Source organism: Corythoichthys intestinalis, chromosome 22 (assembly GCF_030265065.1).
Source record: "Corythoichthys intestinalis isolate RoL2023-P3 chromosome 22, ASM3026506v1, whole genome shotgun sequence".
NCBI lineage: Eukaryota > Metazoa > Chordata > Actinopteri > Syngnathiformes > Syngnathidae > Corythoichthys > Corythoichthys intestinalis.
In genome coordinates, this window is record NC_080416.1 from 32,595,377 (window position 1) to 32,617,751 (window position 22,375).

At 40.9% G+C, this 22,375-nt stretch overlaps 2 protein-coding genes across 6 annotated transcripts in view; one reads left to right on the top strand and one right to left on the bottom strand.

The window, feature by feature from the left end:
- LOC130910145 (GMP reductase 1-like) overlaps positions 1-7,385 on the top strand; it is a 28,620-nt gene extending 21,235 nt beyond the window's left edge. Inside the window, exons 6-9 of the mRNA XM_057827146.1 lie at positions 376-482; positions 592-634; positions 4,664-4,823; positions 4,914-7,385. Coding sequence (XP_057683129.1) covers positions 376-482; positions 592-634; positions 4,664-4,823; positions 4,914-5,094 — 491 coding nt within the window. The 3' untranslated portion in view covers positions 5,095-7,385. The remainder of the gene's footprint in view (positions 1-375; positions 483-591; positions 635-4,663; positions 4,824-4,913) is intronic.
- A 65-nt stretch (positions 7,386-7,450) lies between these two features.
- Positions 7,451-22,375, bottom strand: part of atxn1a (ataxin 1a) — a 128,110-nt gene continuing 113,185 nt past the window's right edge. For 3 of the 5 annotated variants that reach the window (XM_057827140.1, XM_057827141.1, XM_057827144.1), the window contains one exon: positions 7,452-21,395. In XM_057827140.1, coding sequence (XP_057683123.1) covers positions 20,877-21,395 — 519 coding nt within the window. In that variant the 3' untranslated portion in view covers positions 7,452-20,876. Of the gene's footprint in view, positions 21,396-22,375 lie in introns of all 5 variants that reach the window. The other 2 variants (XM_057827143.1, XM_057827145.1) reach the window with 1 other exon arrangement.

The window sequence follows — 22,375 nt, forward strand, 5'->3', positions numbered from 1 at the left end:
TTAAATTTGCTCCTAAAATACAGACCTTTATTCTGGAAGTTATCAAACTGTTTAGTAGTTTTTGAAAACAAAAGTTTGAATCGAATGGTGTATCACTTGAACTTATACACATGAAAGTTAGTATAAATCATAGGGATTTATCTTGCATTGATTATTTAGCCTATCATTTAATTCATATTCAGTTCATATTCGGGAGAAATGTAGCACCGACCTTCGTTCACCCAATCTGTTTGGTCTTATTATTGTTATTTCGTCCCTACACTGTTCAGTCATAACCTACGCCCTTGCAGCGATGTCAATGTAAAGGCAAAACTGGTTTGCCTATCAATTATAAATAGAAGAAATATTCTATATCATAACTCATGGACATTTTAGGGTCAGTGTGCACGACTCGGATCAAGACAGGCGTGGGTTATCCTCAACTGAGCGCCGTCATCGAATGTGCCGACTCAGCACACGGCCTCAAGGGACACATCATCTCCGTACGTACAAAAAAAATAAAGGACACGTTTGTAGGCCAGCAGAGGGCGCCCTTACTCCGCGTCAAGGTTTGACTGTTTCTTTATGTTTTTTATGTGGCAACGTGCTCAGGATGGCGGCTGCAGTTGCCCCGGAGACGTCGCCAAAGCTTTTGGTGAGTCACATCATTGTTTTTGTCTCGTAAATTGCAATTTACTTTTGGATGACAATGCATGTATTTTGTTAGGGTGAGACTTTTAATGATGAAAAATTTGCTTTACTCTCAATGTTATTTTTGTAACATTTTCTCACAAAAAAAAGTCAAATCTGAAAAAAAAAAAAAAAAACTGCGTCATTCTTGGGGCGATGAAAGGTTTTTTGATGCTACAACCATGAATTTAAATGAGTTTATCACAGCAGACGTCAAAATCGTTCATTGATTAACTGCCATCCCTCCTGCCAGTGGCGGAACAAATGTGAACAGGGCCAGGGTGGCTTTAGCATAGATGGGGATTTCCCCCCCCCAATCCCCCCCCACCCCGGGGCCCCCCAAACTTACCAAACTCAACAGCCAGGTGAACACTGGTGAAAACTTTGATAAAATGTAGAAAAAAAATTTAAAAAATAAAAATATGCGTAAATGTGTGTAGCGCCCCCTAGGAACTAAAACAACATTTCATTTCATTTTTTAAAACTATTTATTTATTTATTTAAGGTGAAAGTGGAGGTAACAACGCAAAGGTTAAAACTCAGAACACATCAGTACTATATGAATGGGATACCATACGCGGTGCCCAGACTGCCGTTAGTACTACATCCAGTTTTCTTTAGGTGGGCAGAGCGTGTCCGTGAGTGGGCAGAATGCCACCACCCCCCAACCCCCGGTAACGCCCATGCTTATATTTGGCGGAAAACACTCAGGTGACTTGAAGTTCCGCTCTGAGACCCCCAAGTTGGCCAAATTTTAAAATGATCCTATATGCATGTGTGATACATCATTGGAAAGCTGGAAAAAAATATTTAAACAGGAGGGCATTTGAAAAAAAAAAAAAAAAAAAACAGCAAAACCCTAACTGGAGGTGAAAGCATGAGAGAACATAATTAAAGACGCCATGATTTAACGAGATATCGCGTACTTACTTCTTTTCGATCCAAAAACATAGCAACGTAGCATTCATCACCAAGTGTCAAGACACAGCTGTGAAAGGCCACAGCCGGATTTGGGGGGGATTTTATGGGTGAAACATGGTCATATAACAAGGGTCGCGATGCAGAAATCGCAAACATCACAGAGTGGTTGCGGTTTAAACGTTTTTTTTTTTTTTTTCAGTTTCTCTTTGTTCGGATCGATTATTTATCATCTAAAATATTGGGAAAAATGCAACAGTAACAATTTTTTTTTTTTTTTTGTGACGTAATTTGTTTGAAAGTTTAAAATATGTGAGTGAATAATTTTATAAAGTCATTTTTCTTTTTTTAAACTAAATATTAGATATCAATTAATGATTCTAAGCTAAAAATGACTGACATTTCGAATAATAAATATAATTACTGAGCTTCTTTTTATGGCTGGGTTGAAACAAAAGCGGTTGCGCGACATCTGTAAATGGGGGTCTCCAGAGTAAAATCGACAAATTAAAAATAGTTCGGGGGCTTAATGCGCCATGAATCTGCTATTGCAGCATATAGACATATTGTTCTATCAAACACAACAGTTCTTTTGGCTTCAAATACAGCAGTTTATTTTGAAGAGGGGTGCAAAAGCAGAAATCGCTTTTTCAGCTTTGTCTGTTTTTTTCCGCTATATATTTTACAGCTCCGCGCATCGTCTGACCTTTCTGTCTGACCAGTGGTGGAATGTAACAGAGTAAAAGCACTTTGTTACTGTACCTAAGTACATTTTCTGTGTATCTGTATCTTACTTGAATACAAATATGAAGTGCTACCTTTTACTTTTGCTTCCCTACATTTTACTGCACTTATCTGTACTTTTTACTCCAGTTTTCAAATTGTCACTTGCGTTACACGTTACTTTGCTTGTTTTTTTTCCATCCTGCAGTTTTATATAAAATTGAGCAGTCAATGATTTTTTTTGGTTCTTTCTTGGAATATTGGCTCAGATCTCTGTATATATATTAGAATCAGGATAAAATACATTAACTTTTTACTTGTAAAATAAATTTTAAAACAATTACTTTTGTACTTTTACTGGAGTATTTTTTTCTTAGATACTTACAGTACAGTAGTATAAAAAAAAGTATCTGAACCTTTTGGAATTTCTCACGTTCATGCATAAAATCCCCATCAAAAGTGATCGGATCTTTGTCAAAATCGCACAGATGAAAAAAAGTGTCTGCTTTAACTAAGACCACTGAAACATTAATAGTTTTTCATATTTTAATGAGGATAGCATGCAAACAATGACAGAAGGGGGGAAATTAAGAAAGTGAACCATCACATTTTAATATTTTGTGGCCTCCCTCTGGCAGCAATAACTTCAACCAGACGCTTTCTGTTGTTTCCGATAAGTCTGGCAAATCGATCAGTACTAATCTTTGCCCATCTCTCTCTACAAAATTGCTGTAGTTCAGTCAGATTCCATGGATGTCTGTCAAACTTTTGAATTCATTCTTCCAATAATGATTGCAAGTTGTCCAGGCCCTGAGGCAGCCAAACAGCTCCAAATCATGATGCTCCCACCACCATGCTTTACGGTGGGGATGAGATGTTGGTGAGCTGTTCCATTTTTACTCTGCACATGACGTTGTGTGTTACTCCCAAACAATTTAACTTCATCAGTCACCAAAATATTTTGCCAAAACTTCTGTGGAGTGTCCAATTGCCTTTTTGCGAACATTAATTGAGCAACAATGTTTTTTTTTTTTTTTTTTTTTTTTTTTAGACAGCAATGGCTTCCTTCATGGAGTCCTCCAATTAAAACCATTCTTGGCCATAGTTTTACATATAGTTTATGTGTGCACAGAGATATTGGTCTGTGCCAGTGATTTCTGTAAGTCTTTAGCAGAGATCCTGGGGTTCTTTTTTTTACCTCTCTGAGTATTCCGCGCTGAACTCTTGGCGTCATCTTTGGTGGACGGCCACTCCTTGGGAGAGAAGCAACAGTGCCATACTCTCTCCATTTGTCGACAGCTTCTCTGACTGTCGATTGATGAGCATCCAGACTTTTAGAGATGGTTTTGCATCCTTTCCCAGCTTTATACAAATCAACAATCTTGATCCTTTTGACTGAGCCGTGATGCACATCAGACAATGTTTCTCATCAAGACAATTCTTACCAGGTGTGTGTTTTATAGTGGGCAGGGCAGCTTTAAACCACTCATTAGTGATTGGGCACACACCTGACTTAAATTGTTTGGTAAAAATTGGTTTCAATTGCTCTTTAAGTCTCCTTAGACAGAGGGTTCACTTACTTATTTTTTCCCCCTTCTGTCATTGTTTGCCTGCTATCTTCATTAAAATATGAAAAACTATAAATGTTTGGGTGGTTTTAGTTAACGCAGATACTGTTTTTACATCTGTGTGATTTTGACAAAGATCAAATCACATTTGATGGTAATTTTATGCATAAACAGCCTATACGCAGACTATGCAGCTGCTTAGGGCCCCTGACCACTAAGGGGCCCCACAATCTGCCAATTATTTAATTTATATTCTATTTTGTTTACTACAGTTTGCTCTACTTGACTTTTGTGAGTTTTGATACTTGATTACAAGCTTAAAAAAATAAAAGTTCTTCCTTCACTTCTTTCTTTCCTCTTTTAGAAAAAGGTTTGGCGCTATCTACTGTAAGTACTGACAATCATTTGGGGTGAGAAGTTTAAAGTATGCAGTGCAACAAAATCTGATTGATATACAAAATATGGACGTATGGGTTGGATTGCATGTATGGGTTTCACAGTACACTGTGACGAAATGGTGGGCCAAAAATATGGGCATTATTTTGCTTAGGGCCCCCAAATGGCCTGGGCCGGCCCTGTGCATAAATGTGAGAAATTCCAAAAGGTTCGGATACTTTTTCTTACCACTGTATATTTAAAAAAAAAAAACACACAAAAACGTAATATCAGTACATTATCAGCCGATACCATACTGTTGGAATCGGAAGCTAAATAAATGGTATTGTTGCAACACTAGTGAAAACGGCTAAGCTTGAGACTTGAATATTGTCGTTTGTCCGTTAAAGGCGCGGGCGCCGATTTTGTGATGATGGGCGGCATGCTGGCGGGTCACGACCAGTGCTCGGGCGAAATTATCGAGAAGAACGGCAAAAAGTTTAAACTCTTCTACGGCATGAGCTCCGACACGGCCATGAAGAAATACGTAGGCGGCGTCGCCGAGTACAGGTAGCGCAACAGTGGGCTAACTCCGTTTTGGCCAAATTGGACCCACCATCGGGCACTTTTGGGAATCCCCGACATTCGATTTGCTTTCAGGGCGTCGGAAGGCCGCACGGTGGAGGTGCCGTACCGGGGCGACGTGGAGGACACTATCCGTGACGTGCTGGGCGGCGTGCGGTCCACGTGCACGTACGTGGGCGCCGCCAAGTTGAAGGAGCTGAGCCGCAGGACCACCTTCATCCGTGTCACGCAGCAGTCTAGCCAGATGTTTGCTTAGCTGCCGCCGCTTCGACCTCCTCGCCCACATCTCAGGATTAGCTGCTCTCAAGCTCACGAAATGATTGTAAAAACCTTCGGCGTGAGAAAACACCAAAGGCTCTTTTGTTAACTCATACTCAGTCAATAAGTCAAGTGCTCTTGAGTTGGACAACAAATGCAAAAATGTCACTTTTTGGTTACATGCAATTAAAGTGCATGCAGACATCCTTGTTGACTCACTCCATGTTGATTTGGGGCATTTTCTGGTCACATCCTATTGATTTGGGGGAATTCCTGGGTTACTTTGGGATTTTCGAGGCATTTCTGCACCACTCCCTGTTGATTTAGGGTCAATTCCTAATGATTTTGGGGTATTTCTGGGTCGCTTCATGTTGATTCCAAGTCACATCCTGTTGATTGTGGGCATGGTCTGGTGACTTTCTATTATTTTGGGAAATTTCTGGGTCACTTCCTGTTGATTTGGGGACATTTTCTGGTCACTTCCTATTTGATTTTGGGAAATGTCTGAGTTATTTTTGATTTTGGGGCATTTCTGGGCCACTTCCTGTTGATTTTGGGTCAATTCCTAACTATTTCTGGGTGACTTCCTGTTGAATTTGGGGAATTTCTGGGTCATTTCCTGTTGATTCCAAGTCATACTGTTAATTCTGGGCATGTTCTGGTGACTTTCTATTATTTTGGGAAATTTCTGGGTCACTTCCTGTTGATTTGGGACATTTTCTGGTCACTTCCTATTTGATTTTGGGGAATTTCTGGGTTATTTCTTATTTTGGGGTACTTCTGGGCCACTTCCTGTTGAATTTGGGTCAATTCTTAATGAGTTTGGGGAATTCCAGGGTCACTTCTTGTTGATTTGGGGGCAAATTCTTGGTTACTTCCTGTTGATTTTCAGTATTTTCTTGTCAATTCTAGTGATTTTGAGGTATTTCTGGGTCACTTCCTGTTGATTTTGGGGAATCTCTGGGTTATTTTTTTTTTTATTTTGGGACATTTCTGGGCCACTTCCTGTTGATTTGGGGCCAATTCCTAGTGATTTGGGGGAATTTCTGGGTCACTTCTTCTTGATTTGGGGGCATTTTGTGTTACTTCCTGTTGATTTTCAGCACTTCTTGTCACACCCTATTCATTCTAAGTCACTTTCTGTTACCTATGGGCATTTTCTGGTCACTTCCTATTTACTTTGAGGAATCTCTGGGTTATTTTTTTATTTTGGGCATTTCTGGGTCACTTCCTGTTGATTTTGGGGCATTTCTGAGTCACTCCCTGTTGATTTTGGAGCAGTTTCTGAATTACTTCACCTTGTTGGCGTTAAACTGGTCTTTTGGGCATCTGCACAAGTTGATCCATTGTTCACATTGTTCCCTCTTTTTTGGCTTCGGGAAACGTATGAAGAAAATATCATTCATTTGTCATAATGTCTAGAGTCGTTTCTACAAGTTCCATAGCAGCAGTGTTTACTCGGCTTGTTCTTTTTTGAAAGATTAATGGCAGAAAACAAGCCATAATAACATGGGTTTTATGCGAGGGCATGTCGATGTTAACCCACTTCCGGGTTACGATGGCGACGTCACGGTCTAAAAATAGCATTCGCGCAGTGTGCTATTCTGATGTCACTATTGCCTCAGCACATCTTGCCGGCTATCTGGCCCTTATTGTTTTTAGATGGAAAAGTTACATAAAATAAAATATGTAAAAGATGATTTTTTTTGTATGGATGCTGAATTGTCAAAATATTATATAATTTTTTTTTTTTTTGCTAAAAAACGGGCTGTTGGCCGAAAATTATCCGATTATTTGAGTGTAAAGTTACGTAATTGTGTATGGATACAAAATCCAACATGGCGGCCATCACAAAACAGAGAGGTTTTTAAGTTGAAAATTCTTATAGATAAATGCGTAAATCCCGGAGTTTCTAAAGCTATGAACGTAAAACAGTCTAGATTATTGGTTAAAAGGAAAAAACGGGAAGTTGTCTTTCATTTTACATAAATATTTCAAGCTAGTTACGCTAACTTTTTCCATTTCCATCGAGACTGTTTTACATCCACATCTATAAAGAATTCAGGGATTTAAGCATTTATTCACAAGAAATTTTAACGGAAAAAGCTCTTTGTTTACATATGGCGGCCGCTAATTTGCTTGCTGACTAGCATCATATTTTGCAATATTTACGTCAAATAAATGCTAACGGCACAGTTGTTTTGCTTTTAACCAAGGGATTTAAGCATTTATTCACAAGAATTTTCAACGGAAAAAAATCGTTTTCATAAGGCAACCACTACATTTGCTGACTAGCATCATAGTTTGCAATATTTACATAAAATAAATGCTAACTGCACGATTTTATATATATTTTTTTGCCTTTAACCAAGAATCAAGACTGTTTTACATCCATATCTATAAAGAATTCAGGGATTTAAGCATTTATTCACAAGACTTTTCAACGGAAAAAGCTCTTTGTTTTCATAAGGCGGCCGCTACATTTGCTGACTAGCATCAGAGTTCGCAATATTTACATAAAATAAATGCTAACTGCACGATTTTTTTCACTTTTAACCAAGAATCGAGACTGTTTTACAACCATATCTATAAAGAATTCAGGTATTTAAGCATTTATTGACAAGAATTTTTGGCGGCAGCTAATTTGCTTTCTGACTAGCGTCATAGTTCGCAATATTTATGTCAAATAAATGCTAACTGCACAATTTTTTTTTTTTTTGCTTTTAACCAAGAATCGAGACTGTTTTACGTCCATATCTATAAAGAATTAAGGGATTTAAGCATTTGTTCACAAGAATTTTTAGAGGAAAAAGCTCTTTGTTTACATATGGCGGCCTCTAATTTGCTTACCGACGAGCATCATAGTTCGCAATATTTACGTCAAATAAACGATTGCTTTTAACCAAGAATCGAGACTGTTTTACGTCCATATCTATAAAGAATTCAGGAATTTAAGCATTTATTCACAAGAATTTTCAATGAGAAAAGCTCTTTGTCTGTGTTTCCACTCGGTTAGCATGAAGTCTATGGAGCAACAGTGAACTTTTAGGCGACTAAAAACACAAGCCTGTGTCACGTTAATTTTTGCAACGTTTTGACAAAATTGACAAAAAAGCAGCAATAACATTCATAAGACAGGTAAGCCAAATATAGAACTTTGTCGTAACTAACGATGCGTTTGACAGAGAAGCGTTCCAAACCCCCCAAAAACCACAAAGTGCCCGTTTATTTCCGATATGTCAAGATTTCATTTTGTTTTCAAAGAGGTGCATTTGTACACGTACGTCAAATACAGACAGCCACAAGCTTTCTTCGTGGCTAGAGAACAAGAAGAAAAGAAGAGAAAAGGCGAAGAAAGTAGAAACTGGGAACCACTGCGCCCCCCGCAGGCCACATTGTCCTTTGCGAGCAGCCGTCAAGTCCTGTTCCTCGGCGTGCAAAAGTGGTGAAGGGGGGGCGAGGGAGGGAAAGACATCTCTAGAATCATACATACATACTGCATTATCATAATTGTTAATCATATTAAATTATTTCTCCTAAATGTACACATCTTATACAAGCCAAACATCCCACCTTGGAAATTGATTCAAACATTTAAAGTGGGTCTATACATGTTTATCTTTTTTTTTTATTTCCTTTCTGCCTGAGTTGGTTATCCAGCGCTATGGACAAATAATTAAAACAAAACAAACAAAAAATCCTGATTAAATTTCAAAACACAACAAAAGCGCCCACAGAATGTATTTTTCTTTTCTGCGGTTTTCTTAACTCTTTCAGTGCCGTTGACGTGTTAGACTTCCAATCGGGTGGCGTCCCATCATCCTTCGGCTGTGAATTGAAATAAGTATCGCTAGAATATGTCCAATCTGTTTAGAGCAGGAGGGTTGGCAGCTAATGAACATCGAGTTTCAATACGGTCATTTTGGGTACTTGCAGGTCAGGTGACCTGTTGATTTGAAGGCATTTTAGTGTCACTTTTTTGTTGATTTGAGTCACTTTCTGAAAATGTTGGGTCTGCGTGCCCTCCTACTTGAAACAGATTGGACATCCAGCGCCGTCAATGGCAACCACTGAGTAAATAGCAGATGCTTTGATATTGATCAAATAATGTTTTCAAAATTGATTGAGAAATAAGATAGTTATGACTTCATTTTAATGTCAATGTATTGACTTTGATAGCAATGTCGCCCCTACCAACATGGCCGCCCATAGACAGTTCTTTTCATCTTCTGCCATGAGCCAAAATGAGTTTATCTCTAATAGACTTCCAATTAGACATCTATTGCCCTCAATACGCAAACATTCTCTATTTTCCTTTACGTTTTCTTTAAATGGTGAAGTTGTGCGAGAAAGAAAAAGTAGCACAAAGTGATCCTCTGAGCTGAGGACGCTTGTCGTTAAAAAAAAAAAAAAAACTCCAGATACTGATGGTTTCCTAGCCAACTTTCAAACACACAAACAGCAGAAAACTACGACGACGTGAAGGTACGCCGCCGTCTGCATGGCACCAAACAACACGCCGTCAGCGCCATTTTGTCATTGGTAAAAGAATTTCCAAGATGGTGGTTGCTACGCTAGACAAATGTGCAAAATAAAAGAAGCGGAGGGAAAACTAATTCTTTTCTCAGGTTTCCTCCCTTTCAATCAAGCAAATCAATCAACGCTCACCCACTTTTGTCATTCATGTAAAAGGTAGCGGTCCAAGACGACAGGCGTTACACCTGAAAATGTGCAAAAAAATTGACGGGGGTGGGGAATAATAAAACAACATTTAGTTAGTTTTCTTGAATTTTATCATCTGGGGGTTGCTTGAAAAGTAAAAAACAGAAAGACAAAAAAAATGAATGATTAGAAGCCATTGACAGTGATAGAAAAGTGCGATAATATAATAAGAATACTTGTTTCCGGGTCATCGCTAAACTGTGGGTACAAATTAGTAAACTGTGGGGACATATTACTAAACTGTACCCAAAGATTACTAAACTGTACCTACAGTACAGATTATTAAACTGTGGGGACAGTTTAGTAAATACTAAACTGTGGGTACAGATTACTAAACTGTGGTGACAGATTACTAAACAGTACCCACAGATTAATAAACTGTGGGAACAGATTACTAAACTATACTACACTGTGGGTACAGTTAATTAGTAAACTGTGGGTACAGTTAAGTAATTTGTTTAGTAAGAGTTTAGTAATTTGTACCCACGGATTACTAAACTGTACTGTGGGTACAGTTTAGTTTATTAATTTGTACCAACAGTTTAGAATTGACCCAGAAACGGTGGTCACCAATTTGGTTTGGTAGGGACTCCAAACGCCGATGGACCAAACTGTCAGGCCCTGGGCTGGGCAAGTGCGTGGGTGTGTCTGTCTTCCCATTACAGCAGGGGTCTCCAAACCGGTCCTCAAGGGCCGCTGTGGGTCCTGGTTTTTGTTCCAACCGTTCGAGTACCAACAGTTTAACCAATGAAGTTTCTACTAAAACAAGCAGCACCTGACTGCAATCAACTGTTTACACTTGTAAGACACCAGATTGGTGCATAGGTGTTGTCTTGTTTTGTTGGAATGAAATCCTGCGCCCACTGCGGCCCTATGTGGAATAGTTTGGAGACCACTGCATTACAGGGCCAGCACTTGACGGGTGGAGCAGTGGCAGGTTTCAGCAATCACCATCTGCCTACATAAACCAGCCAGAACTCCACCACGTCGCTGGATCGTCTCTTTCAGTTCTGTGTTAGTGCTTTCTCACGTTGTGAATATTGCTGAGTAATCTCATCTGATCATCGACCTTTCTTGCTTTGTCCTAGGATCTCTCCAACGCCACACGTCTCTTGGTACCTTTGCCTGGGCTTTCTCCGTCAAGGACCCCATGGCTGTATATTAAATAAAACCTTTTGACTCCATAAACACGCCATCTAACGTGCCTGTTTTAGGGTTCTCTGCCCACGATCATAGTTTGAGACTTGAAATGCAGCTGCTTGCTTGGTTTGTAGGCGTTTCGAGTCTACAACAAACCATGCTGGGGACTATCGTTTCTGGGTCATTGCTAACGATGGGTGCAAATTAGTAAACTGTATTCAGAGATTACTAAACTGTCTGCACAATTTATTAATCTGCGGGTACATAAACTAAACCCACGGTACAGATTACTAAACTCGGGTACAGTTTATTAACTGGGGGTACAGTTTTTCTTTGAGTCACAGATTACTAAACTGTAGGTTTGGTAGACACTCCAAACAACGACGGACCAAGCAAGCGGTGCACACTTGATGAAAAAAGTTGTTTTGAAAGGTAACACGTGTTGAGCTGCTTGGTTTGTAGGCATTTCGTGTCGCCGCCAAACCATGTTTGGGACTATCGTTTCCGGGTCATTGCTAGCTATGGGTACAAATTGGTAAATTTAACTGCACCCACAGATTACCAATCTGTCTGCACAGTTTAGTGATCTGTGGGTACATATTACTAAACTGTGGGTACAGATGACTAAACTGTGAGGACTGATTACTAAAATGTACCCACATACAGTATTAATAAAACTATACCCATGGTACAGATGACTAAACTGTGGGTACAGTTTATTAACTGGGGGTAAAGTTTACTGTGGGTACAGTTTATTACCTGGGAGCACAGTTTTTCTTTGAGTCACAGATTACTAAACTGTAGGTACAGTTTATTAACTGTGTGTATGGTTTACTTTGACTCACAGATTACTAAACTGTGGGTTTAGTAGAGACTCCGAACAATGACGGACCAATCAAGCAGCTGCACACTTGGCGAACAAAGTTTTTTTGAAAGGTGACTCGTGTGCAGCTGCTTGCTTGGTTTGTAGGCATTTCGAGTCTCCACCAAACCACGTTGGGGACTATCGTTTCCGGGTCATTGATAATTATGGATACAAATTAGTCAATTTAACTGTACCCACAGATTACTAATTGGTTTGCACAGTTTAGTGATCTGTAGGTACATATTACTAAACTGTGGGTATAGATTACTAAACTGTGAAGACTGAATACTAAACTGTACCCACAGATTACTAAAATCTACCCACAATACAGATTACTAAACTATGGGTACAGTTTAGTGCTGCAACGATTAATCGTTCAACTCGAGTATTCGATTAGAAAAAAAGATTCGAATTTAATTTTGCTGCTTTGACTATTCGTTTAATTAAAGTGGCGTTGTAATGGTTTGTTTTGAAAGTGTTTGTATTTAGTTTTATTGATTTGGGTGGATACACTGCCCACTACTCTGCCTCATTTCAACATGGCTGAATCCAGCTGCTCCCTGTTAAGACCAACATAAGTTTTTGTTTGAGCTTATGTTTTTTTAATGCATTCGTTAAATAGTTTATAAGTATATTTAGCTGTTTTTTGTGGGAATATGTGTCTGAACCATTTGTTTAGAGCATTAAAAAAAAGTTAGCATTTTATAGCATTTAAGATAGCGGATTTTTGCTATGTACGTTAGCCAATTGTTCTTTTGTTGTACATAGATCCTCATTTTTTTTATTTTTTTTTAATACCGTTTGAGGCTCAGCTTAGGTATTTTAATTTTTTTATGTTCCTTATCCGATTACTCGTTTATTCGAACAAACTAGTTCATTGATTAATCGACTACTAAAATATTCGATAGCTGCAGCCCTATTACGGTTTATTTTGACTCACATATGACTAAACTGAGTACAGTTTATTAATCTGTAAGGACAGTTTAGTTTACTAATTTGTACCCACAGTTTAGCAATGACCAGGAAACGGTAGTCACCAATTAGTTTGGTAGAAACTCCAAACAAAGACGGACCAAGCAAGCAGATGCACTCTTGATGAAAAACGTTATTTTAAAAGGTAACTCATGTGCAGCTGCTTGCTTGGTTTGTAGGTATTCGGAGTCTTCACCAAACCAAGTTGGGGACTATCCTTTCCGGGTCATTGCAAACTATGGGTACAAATTGGTAAACTTAACTGTACCCACAGATCACTTAACTGCGGGTATAGATTACTAAACTGTGAGGACTGATTACTAAACTGTACCCACAGATTACTAAACTATACCCACGGTACAGATTATTAAACTGTGGGTATGGTTTACTTTGACTCACATATTACTAAACTGTGGGTCCAGTTTAGTAATCTGTAGGGACAGTTTAGTTTACTAATTTGTGCGCACAGTTTAGCAATGACCCGGAAACGGTAGTCACCAATTTGGTTTGGTGGAGACACCAAACACCGACAGACCAAGCAAGCAGATGCACACTTGATGAACAACGTTATTTTGAAAGGTAACTCATGTGCAGTTGCTTGCTTGGTTTGTAGGTATTTGGAGTCTCGACCAAAGCATGTTGGGGACTATTGTTTCCGGGTCATTGCTAACTATGGGTACAAATTGGTAAATTTAACTGTATCCAGATTACTAAACTGTACCCACAGATTACTAAACTATAACCACGGTACAGATTACTACTGTGGCTACGGTTTACTTTGACTCACATATTCCTAAACTGTGGGTACAGTTTAGTAATCTGTAGGGACAGTTAAATTTACTAATTTGTACACACAGTTTAGCAATGACCCGGAAATGGTAGTCACCAATTTGGTTTGGTAGGGACTCCAAACGGCTATGGACCAAGCAAGCAGCTGCACACTTGACAAGTTGTTTTGAAAGGTAACTCATGTGCAGCTGCTTGATTGGTTTGTAGGCATTTTGAGTCTCCACCAAACCATGTTGGGGACTATTGTGTCCGGGTCATTGCTAAACTGTGAGTGCAAATAACTATACTGTACCCAGTTTTAGTAATCTATGGCAAAAGAATAGCAAACTGTGGGTACAGATTACTAAACTATACCCACAGATTACTAAACTGTGGGTACAGTTTAGTAACAGGGGTGTCAAACCGATTCCACAAAGATCCGCAGTGGGTCCTGGTCTTTGTGCCAACAGATTCAGAACAGATAGTTCAACCAATGAGGTTTCTGCTAGAACAAGCCGCCCAGGATGACAATTAACTGATTACACGTGTAAAACACCAGATAAGTGAAAAGGTATTCATCTCGTTTAGTTGGAATGAAATTCAGCACCCATTGCCGCCCTTGGAGGACCAGTTTGACACCTCTGGTTTAGTAATCTATAGTCACAGTCTAGTAATCCGTGGCTACATATTAGTGAACTGTGGGTACATATTAGCTATGATTTTTTTTTCTGCCCTGGCACCTGGGATCTCTGTAGAAGAACAAGCTTTGCTTGAAAAATTCACTGTAAATCAATTGTTGTGAGTAAAGTTGCACCGATACCGATACCAGTATCGGCAGGGGGCGCCGATCCGGCCCGGATTGGTGGTATCGGTATCGACGAGTACCAACATTTAGGGCGCCGATACCATCTCTTGGCATAACTTGAACGCAAATGTACTGTCCTCCCCACGTGAGCTAACTTCCCAAATCCTGATGCATGACATCTGTATGTCTTTGTCTCAAAATTACCAAACGAAATTAACTCCTTCGTCTTCAATTTTAAGGATGTAAACTACAACGCATTTCCGCGATGTTACGCTGCTCATCTAACATGGCATTCACAAACGATTAGCATGCGTAAGCTAACGCCTGCTATTATAGCGCCGATGGGATCAGAAAGGTTAAAACCGTGGGAGACTAAGCAAACTCATGGTTTCATGATGAACAATGAGTGGCAAATTAAGAGCGCCGTACTTGAAGCTCGTCCTGTTTATGAAAGTCGATTGTTATATGTGTTGTGCAGTAATGAGCAGAAGTGACTTCTGTGGCCAGACAACACTCATGCGGCGCAGCACGCACACTAGATAACATCAAATAGCAACCTAGATGTCCTATGTTAGATCCCATGCCAACTCTCGCGCGCACATACTAGATATGATCAAATAGCAACCCTAGATGTGCTACATTAGATCCCATGCCATTAGCTGCGTAAACCCTGAGCGACGCGTAGTCCATATACTACATTGATGAATGGAAGTTAAGCAGGCCATATCAATCTATACCCAGTGACTATAGATAATGCTGCAAATACTGTTAATTCAGTACATGTTACAGATGGACCACAAATAGGATGTTTTGCTTATATGGTAAATATAGCTGTTAAGAAAGCTGCAGCAATCAACAGTGTGCCCCACTTTACAAACAGTAAAGATTGTTCTCAGCACTTATATACAAAATTTCTTCAGATCAGTAAGAAGTAAGCACATAAATATTATGCACTAAAATGCTTGTTTATATGATGTTATTTTTGCTTGTTAGCAAATAAAAAAATATATATTAATAACAGTTGTATTTTCTGTTTCAGAGCTTTTTTTTTTTTTGCTAACAGAGTGGTATCGGATTGGTATCGGTATTGGCCGATACTGCACAGCCAGGTATCTGTATCGGTATCGGGCCCAAAAAATGGTATCGGTGCAACAATAGTTGTGAGTGATTCAACAAATGTATTCGTTCAAGTTTTTTTTTTTTTTTTTGGTGTTGTTCTTTTAACAAAAAGGAAATTTATCAGGTATCAGTTATTCAATAGAGTTTGTTTGTCTAGTTATGATATATTTCGGGGGTGACAGCACAAATAGGGAGAGAGAAAAAGATATTTACAAGGTAAGTTTTTATGTTACTTTTAATCAACATTGAACCATTTTTCAGTCAACATTTAACCATTGTTTTGTGCTTTCTCTGTCTTTTGTTTCTTATTGTTTTCTTTAAAAAATTGGGGAAAAGTCCAAATTTAGCGCATAAAAATCGGATTTTATTTTTAGGTCATATTACCCAGTCCTATTTTGATGTACTTTATTAATATTATCGAACGATCGTTGCCAGCTCCTCCCATAATGGATTGGACGATTATCACCGTCAAAGGTGCTATAAGATGATCATTCAATGCTAGCCTTCCCAGTTCAAACAGATTTGGCATCTATCTCTGTCAATGGCAGTGAACAAGATAAATGTAAAACTGTTGTTACCCAACATGGTGAGGTGACAAACATGCAAAAATAAAATTTACATTCCATTATTTTTTTGTCTCCATTTTTTTCACCCCCTCATGTCATTCATTGGAGATAAATTAGCAGTCACCACCCACCCTCGCTAGGATTCCAAAGTGCTGAAACGTCTTTAAAAACCTCCACTCACATGTGCATCGTCGTTTTTTTTTTTTTTTTTTTTTTCCGTTTTTTTTTAATATATTTTTGACTTAATATAAAAGTGTGGTCCCCACTTTGGCAATGAGGTTTGTCTCTATGAACCTTGAGTAATGTTTGTCCATTCACGCACGCAAGAGCAGGAAGGCCGCCTGCCGGGGAGTGGGGGGAACAAGCAAGCTACCGGTTAACATGATGCTACGTCGACTTGGCACACAAGCGGCAGAGGAAGGGGGAACGTTAGTTTGTCTCATATTGCACATGATGGGACGTTTCTTAGGGGCAGGCGTCAAAGTCAAGTTTCGTCATTTTCCTTTCGCTCATTCGGAAACAGTCGACTGCCTTCGGGATTTAAACTAATAACGTGAAATTAGTAGGAAAAGAGCAGCTCGGCAAAGTAGAGGCGTAGCGAGGGTTTTCCGGGTCGCTCCTACCAAGGACCACCTCTGGGTCATACACAAACTTGTTTCATGGGAATTCTCAAAGTTATACGTACGTAGTTCTTGCCCTCTAGTTTTGCCGCAGATCGCGAATGATCACCCTTTAGGTCCCTACCCAAGTCACCCACCAGGTGCCCTGCCTTTGCCCCCAAAAAGCTCCTCGAAAAGCATTCTTAGGTTTCCCCCAAGTACCCTGTATACCACAACCTGAAGAACCCCACACAATGAAGTTCCTGCACTCTAGTTTTTCCACAGATTACTATTGTTTACCCTCTAGTTTCTCCCCAAGTTAATACAGTTTGGCACCAGGTGCCCTCTAAATGCCCCTGATGTTTCCCCCAGATAGCTCCTAGGATGCCCATCTAGGTTTCCCCCAGGAAGCACGTACAACAATACTCGAAGACCCCCTAATGCAGTTCCTGCCCTGTAGTTTTGCCACAGATCGCTACTGATCACCCTTTGGGTTGCTACCCAAGTCAACCACCAGATGCCGTGCCCTTGCCTCCAAAAAGCTCATAGAAAAGCCTTCTAGGTTTCCCCTAGGTACCCAGTATACCACTACCTGAAGAACCCCCTCCAATGAAGCTCCTGCCCTCTAGTTTTCGACAGATTAATTTTGTTTACCCTCTAGTTTCTCCCTGTTACCGAGTTTGGCACCAGGTGCCCTTTAAATGCCCCTGATGTTGCCCCCATATAGCTCCTAGGATGCCCATCTAGGTTTCCCCCATGTGGCTCATACAACAATACCTGAAAACCCCCTAATGCAGTTCCTGCCCTCTAGTTTTGCCACAGAATGCTACTGATTAGGTCTCTAGGTGTCTCCCCGAGTCACTCTCTAGTTTGTCCCCAGGTACTTTCTAGTTGCCCTGTGCGTTTCGCCCAGATAGCTCTGGGTTTCCCTCAAATAACTCGTTCACCCCGAAGTAGTTCCAAGCTGACCCACACGTCAACCCCAAGGTTGCTCCCAAAATAATCCCCTAGTAGATCCTACGTATTCCAAGAGTCCTTCCCAGGTTGCCCTCTACTGTAATTTGGCACCATTTTAACCTAAGGTTACCACGACAACTATTCTGTTTTCTTGAAACATACACCCTTGAAATTCTGAACCCAGGTGAGGGGCCCTTTAGGGCCCTTGCTACGCCACTACAGCAAAGGTAGCTAACGGTTATTGAGGATTTAAGTCACGCCCCCTGTAGGAGGGCGTCTTGTCAGGTGCAGAACTCTGACGGGAGGTTTGCGGGGGTCGCGTCGACTTACTGCATATATACGAGGACAGATCCCTGAAAACGACGATTCGTAAAATTTTCTTTTGTCGTGAAGGTTTTGGTTGCTGGAGGATCACCATTGAAATGTTTATTGCCAACTACTCCAGTGGAATGATTCCATGTGTGTGTGTACATAACATACACAAGCAAAGTGCATGATATTGCTTTCTTAGGTAACCATAGCGACGCAAGCATGACTTGGCTTTGGCTCCATTAGTAGCATTGTGTGTGTGTTTTCAACCTGAAAAGTAAAATCTTTAGAGGTTCGAAGAGACTGATTGATTGGATTACATTTTCCATTGGGGACATAGATTTTTTCTTACAAAATCGGAGTACGCTCTCAATTCACACAAGGCATCAAAATGACTTCCGCTCAGTCAGACTTGAAAAGCAAAGAGGAACCCTGTATTTTTTAACTCCTACCAAAGTCACATACATATCCACTCCACACTTGCTGTCACCACTGCCAGCTATATCCACCAATCTATCTGTGCAAGGTACAACCTCAACTGGTTGTCAGCTGATTGCAAAGCACAAAAAGACAAACAACCGCCGCCCCGTGGACAGCATTCAATCATATATACCCAGAGAAAACCACTCAAGAACAGGGAGAACGTGCAAATTCCACACAAGAAGGCCCTTGAACCCTTGATTTCAGGACTGTGAGGTTACCCTGTCATCCACCTTGCGGCCCTGTGTCTGTTTACTTACTTTAAAAAGCCACAAAACGAGTACAAAGTGGGGCAGGGTGACAGTTAGAACACACTACCAGTAGCTAATTGATCGAGCCCAGTTTTGGCCCCAGAAATTCCCTTTGGTTACCCCCAGTGCCCCCTGGAGTTACTCCTACTAAGCCAGCTAGGTCTCTCCTGCTTTACCCTCTGTGATGCGCCCAGAGTCACCCTCAGATGCCCAATGATCATTTAGTAGTAGTTGTTCCCAGGTAGTTCCCAATAATTGCCTCCTAAACTGAGCCCTAGTTTTGTCCCAGAGTCATTGCTCTCAGGTCACATCCTTGGTGACTCCTAGCTTGCTTATTGAACAAGCCCAAACAATGAACCAATGAAGAGGGGTAAGACAGTAAAAATCTGTTTTTTTTTTTTTTTTTGTCCCTTAGTTCTCTTCCAGGTTACCCTTAGGTGCTCATGGATTTTCAAAACTAGGTCTAGGGCACTTTCACATTAGACCCAGGAGGACCTGGGTCCGGTTGGAGAGCTACCTCGCAACAACATTTGCAAATGACTTGTTATAAAGGTTCAGTATTCACACTGTGCCAACCAACTTTTCTGAGTAGCGTCACGTGGACAAAAGGCGCACTCAAATTTAGAAGAGGGAATACCTTCCCCCTGGTAGGGAGGGAGCGTGGAGCATCACAGCCTCTGCACGTAATGTAGCATAAGCGCAACCTGCTCCGCTTGTATTCGCAAGCAAAGCAGGGTTTAAAGCGCACCCCGACCTACGATTTTTGAGCAGAATAAAGTTTGTTTGTTGGTGCGAACTAGAGTTCGGATGCGCGTTCACATTTACGAAACAAAGCAGACTATCTGAGAAAAAGAACTCTGGTTCGTTTAAAACGGACCAAACAGTGCTAGTGTGAAAGCACCCTTAGGGTCACATCCAGGTACCAACTAATTCCTAGCTTACCACTATCTAGTCAAAAAAGTGGGAGCCAACAAGTGTCGCACTCCAAGACCATCAATGACTCGTTGGTTGGCACATGGGTTGCTTCACCCTTGGCTGCCCCCTATGATACCGCTGTGTACCTAGAACATTAATGATTAGATAAACTGGGACTGCTCCAGTGTTTGGCTTGTCCAAGAAATAGGGTCCGCCAAAACAATAACAACAACAACAACAAAAAACCTCCACAAAACATCCGATTCCTTTCCTCTTGATGTGCAAACTGCAAGATTCTCTTTAAAGATTCCAACACGGAAACACTGAACATCGTCTCATTCTTCTTCTCTATACATATGCAGTATATTTATAGTTATTAAGTGAGGGTATTATTTGTTTATACACAGTATACATAAGCAAACACAGCACATACTGTAGCACTGTGCAACTGTACTGTACAACTACAAGTGTGCGTGACGATGAAAAAGCTGTCCGTCGTGGGACAAAACGCACCAAAACATAAGCGCCTCCATACACCCGCATCACAAATACAGTACATACATCCAATTAGTGGGATGGCTTTCGAGTTGACGTGTTTGTATAGACAGACATTTTGCACACAAAGACATCCTTCAAAACTCGCACCGCCGCGAGCTTTTCGTCATAGAAATTCATCCATTCCATCTTTTTGGAGGCACATCGGCGGGAACGAAAAACCCCGACGACTCGGCCCCCCGCGTTGCTCGCCAAAGTGCTGCTGCTGCTACTTGTTACGCCCCCCGACAAACGTACAGTACTGCTTTAAAAAGAAGTAAAAGCCAAACTCTTCACAGACCGCCTCGTTCAATCTCATTACAAAAATATAAAGTAAGATTTTATCACCAAACACGAACATTCGCCAACCCCAGTGTGTTTGCATTTGTACAAAGTTTGATATCTATTTTATAAAAGCAACATTGACCTGTCACAGTTCCACCCGTGACTTTTTACAACCCCTGATTCAGATTCATTTGACAATCATTAAAAACTGGTGAGACAGAAGAATATGAAGGATCAAAACTCAGCCAAAGGCTAAAAGCTAAGATAGCAACATTTGTTGTTCCCTCTCTTTCTCTCTCTCGATTGCCAAGTCACGCTAACGTGCTACGAGCTAACATGGGCCATCTCGTGTGAAAAACTGCACAGATCGTGTCGGACTACGACTTAAAGTGATAACGTGTAGAGTGTTGTTGTCTCCACAGTACAGTACTCAAGGTAAAACAAAACAAAAAAAGTGGGCATTGACTGTTCTACAAGTGATCCCGATTTTTCTTCATTTGCCGATATTTGACCTTCCCTCAATGGTGACTTTGATGTCATGAGGAATAAAAGACGGTTTAACTAAGGTCAAGGGCGGCTCCTCAGGTTTTTCCACTTTCCGACCTTCAGGCGCAGACCACCTCCGCTTCCTGCCGCCACTGCACAGCTTCCCGGGGTCCGCTCTCAAAACGGATCCTCTTTCACTCGACCCGAGATCCCCGTTTTCCAAGGCATCGAAGCTACCCGTCGGATCCACTCCGTTCTCCCGCTCCCCTCCTCCGCCGACAGTCTCGGGGGCTCGGAAGAGGTGCCCTTGATCGGCAGCCAAGGAAGAGAGGACCGGCTCCGAGGGGTGACTCTTGGTCAGGGATCCGTTCCTCAGGTTCTTGAGGGTGAGCGAAATACAGACGTCACCCACGGAAAGCTTTGTGCAAGGCAGCTCCAGGAGTTGGGTGGTTCGGTCCGGGCAGCACGACGACCATCCTTGGCCAAAGACGAAGAAAGGATACTCCACCAAGACCTCCACGCTCACCTAGAGGGGTTGCAAAAGATCGGAAACCGTACCTTCACATATAGTAAAAATACAAATGAGAACTTTTCTATCAGGCAACACTTGGCAGAATCTCGCGGTATTGTTTAACAGAAAGAGAAAGACTGACTGATATTGTTTTAACCCCCCCCCCGTCTCATCTGGCTAGATGGCTATTGTTTCTTCACTCCATTGCATCTCTACAAACTGGACCTCCTGCTGCTAATACCCACCATCAGTCCTGGTGCATCTATAGACCCTACCCACGTGACGTCACAACTCCGCTCTCCTGAATGGTACTGCCCAATTGTCCGTCAAAACATAGTGTTAACCTGTTACGGCTACGTACATTCCTCCTATTTACGGCGTGTTTTTCTGCTCCTTAACATTAATAATCAAAATGGTGAAGGCGTGTGTGGCTGTTGGTTGCACTAACAGAGAGACTTGAAGTTTTACCGTATTCCGAGGGATCCAAAGAGGAGAGCGAAATGGACGGCTGCAATTCGACGTGAAAACTGGGCACCAAAAAATCACCACAGACTATGTAGTAGTCATTTTATATCCGGTAAGATGCATTTAAGATATACTTAGAGGGTTTTGGGCTGACAAATAACCACAATTAAGATCATTGCTAGGCTAATCGCCGACAACATACACGTATGTATGTAGTGAGAGTGCTATCGCTAAACCATATAAACATTAAAAGCCTTAACTCCATTGACAAACGACATGAAATACATTAGACTTGACAGTGGATGTTAGCAATAACAAAAGATTTTGAATTGAAAATTTCGTAACTCACCTTTCCAACCACAAGATAGATTCCTGCCGAATTTTCGTGGACGAGGACCTGTTTCACCCAACCAGCAACGAAGTATTTATAAGCCTCCAAGCTCTTGAAGTTTTTCAAATTTTCGTGAGAATAGGCTGATTTTGTGTGGACAAGATAATATCAGCGTAGCAGATGTCAGGCAGACAGGGCG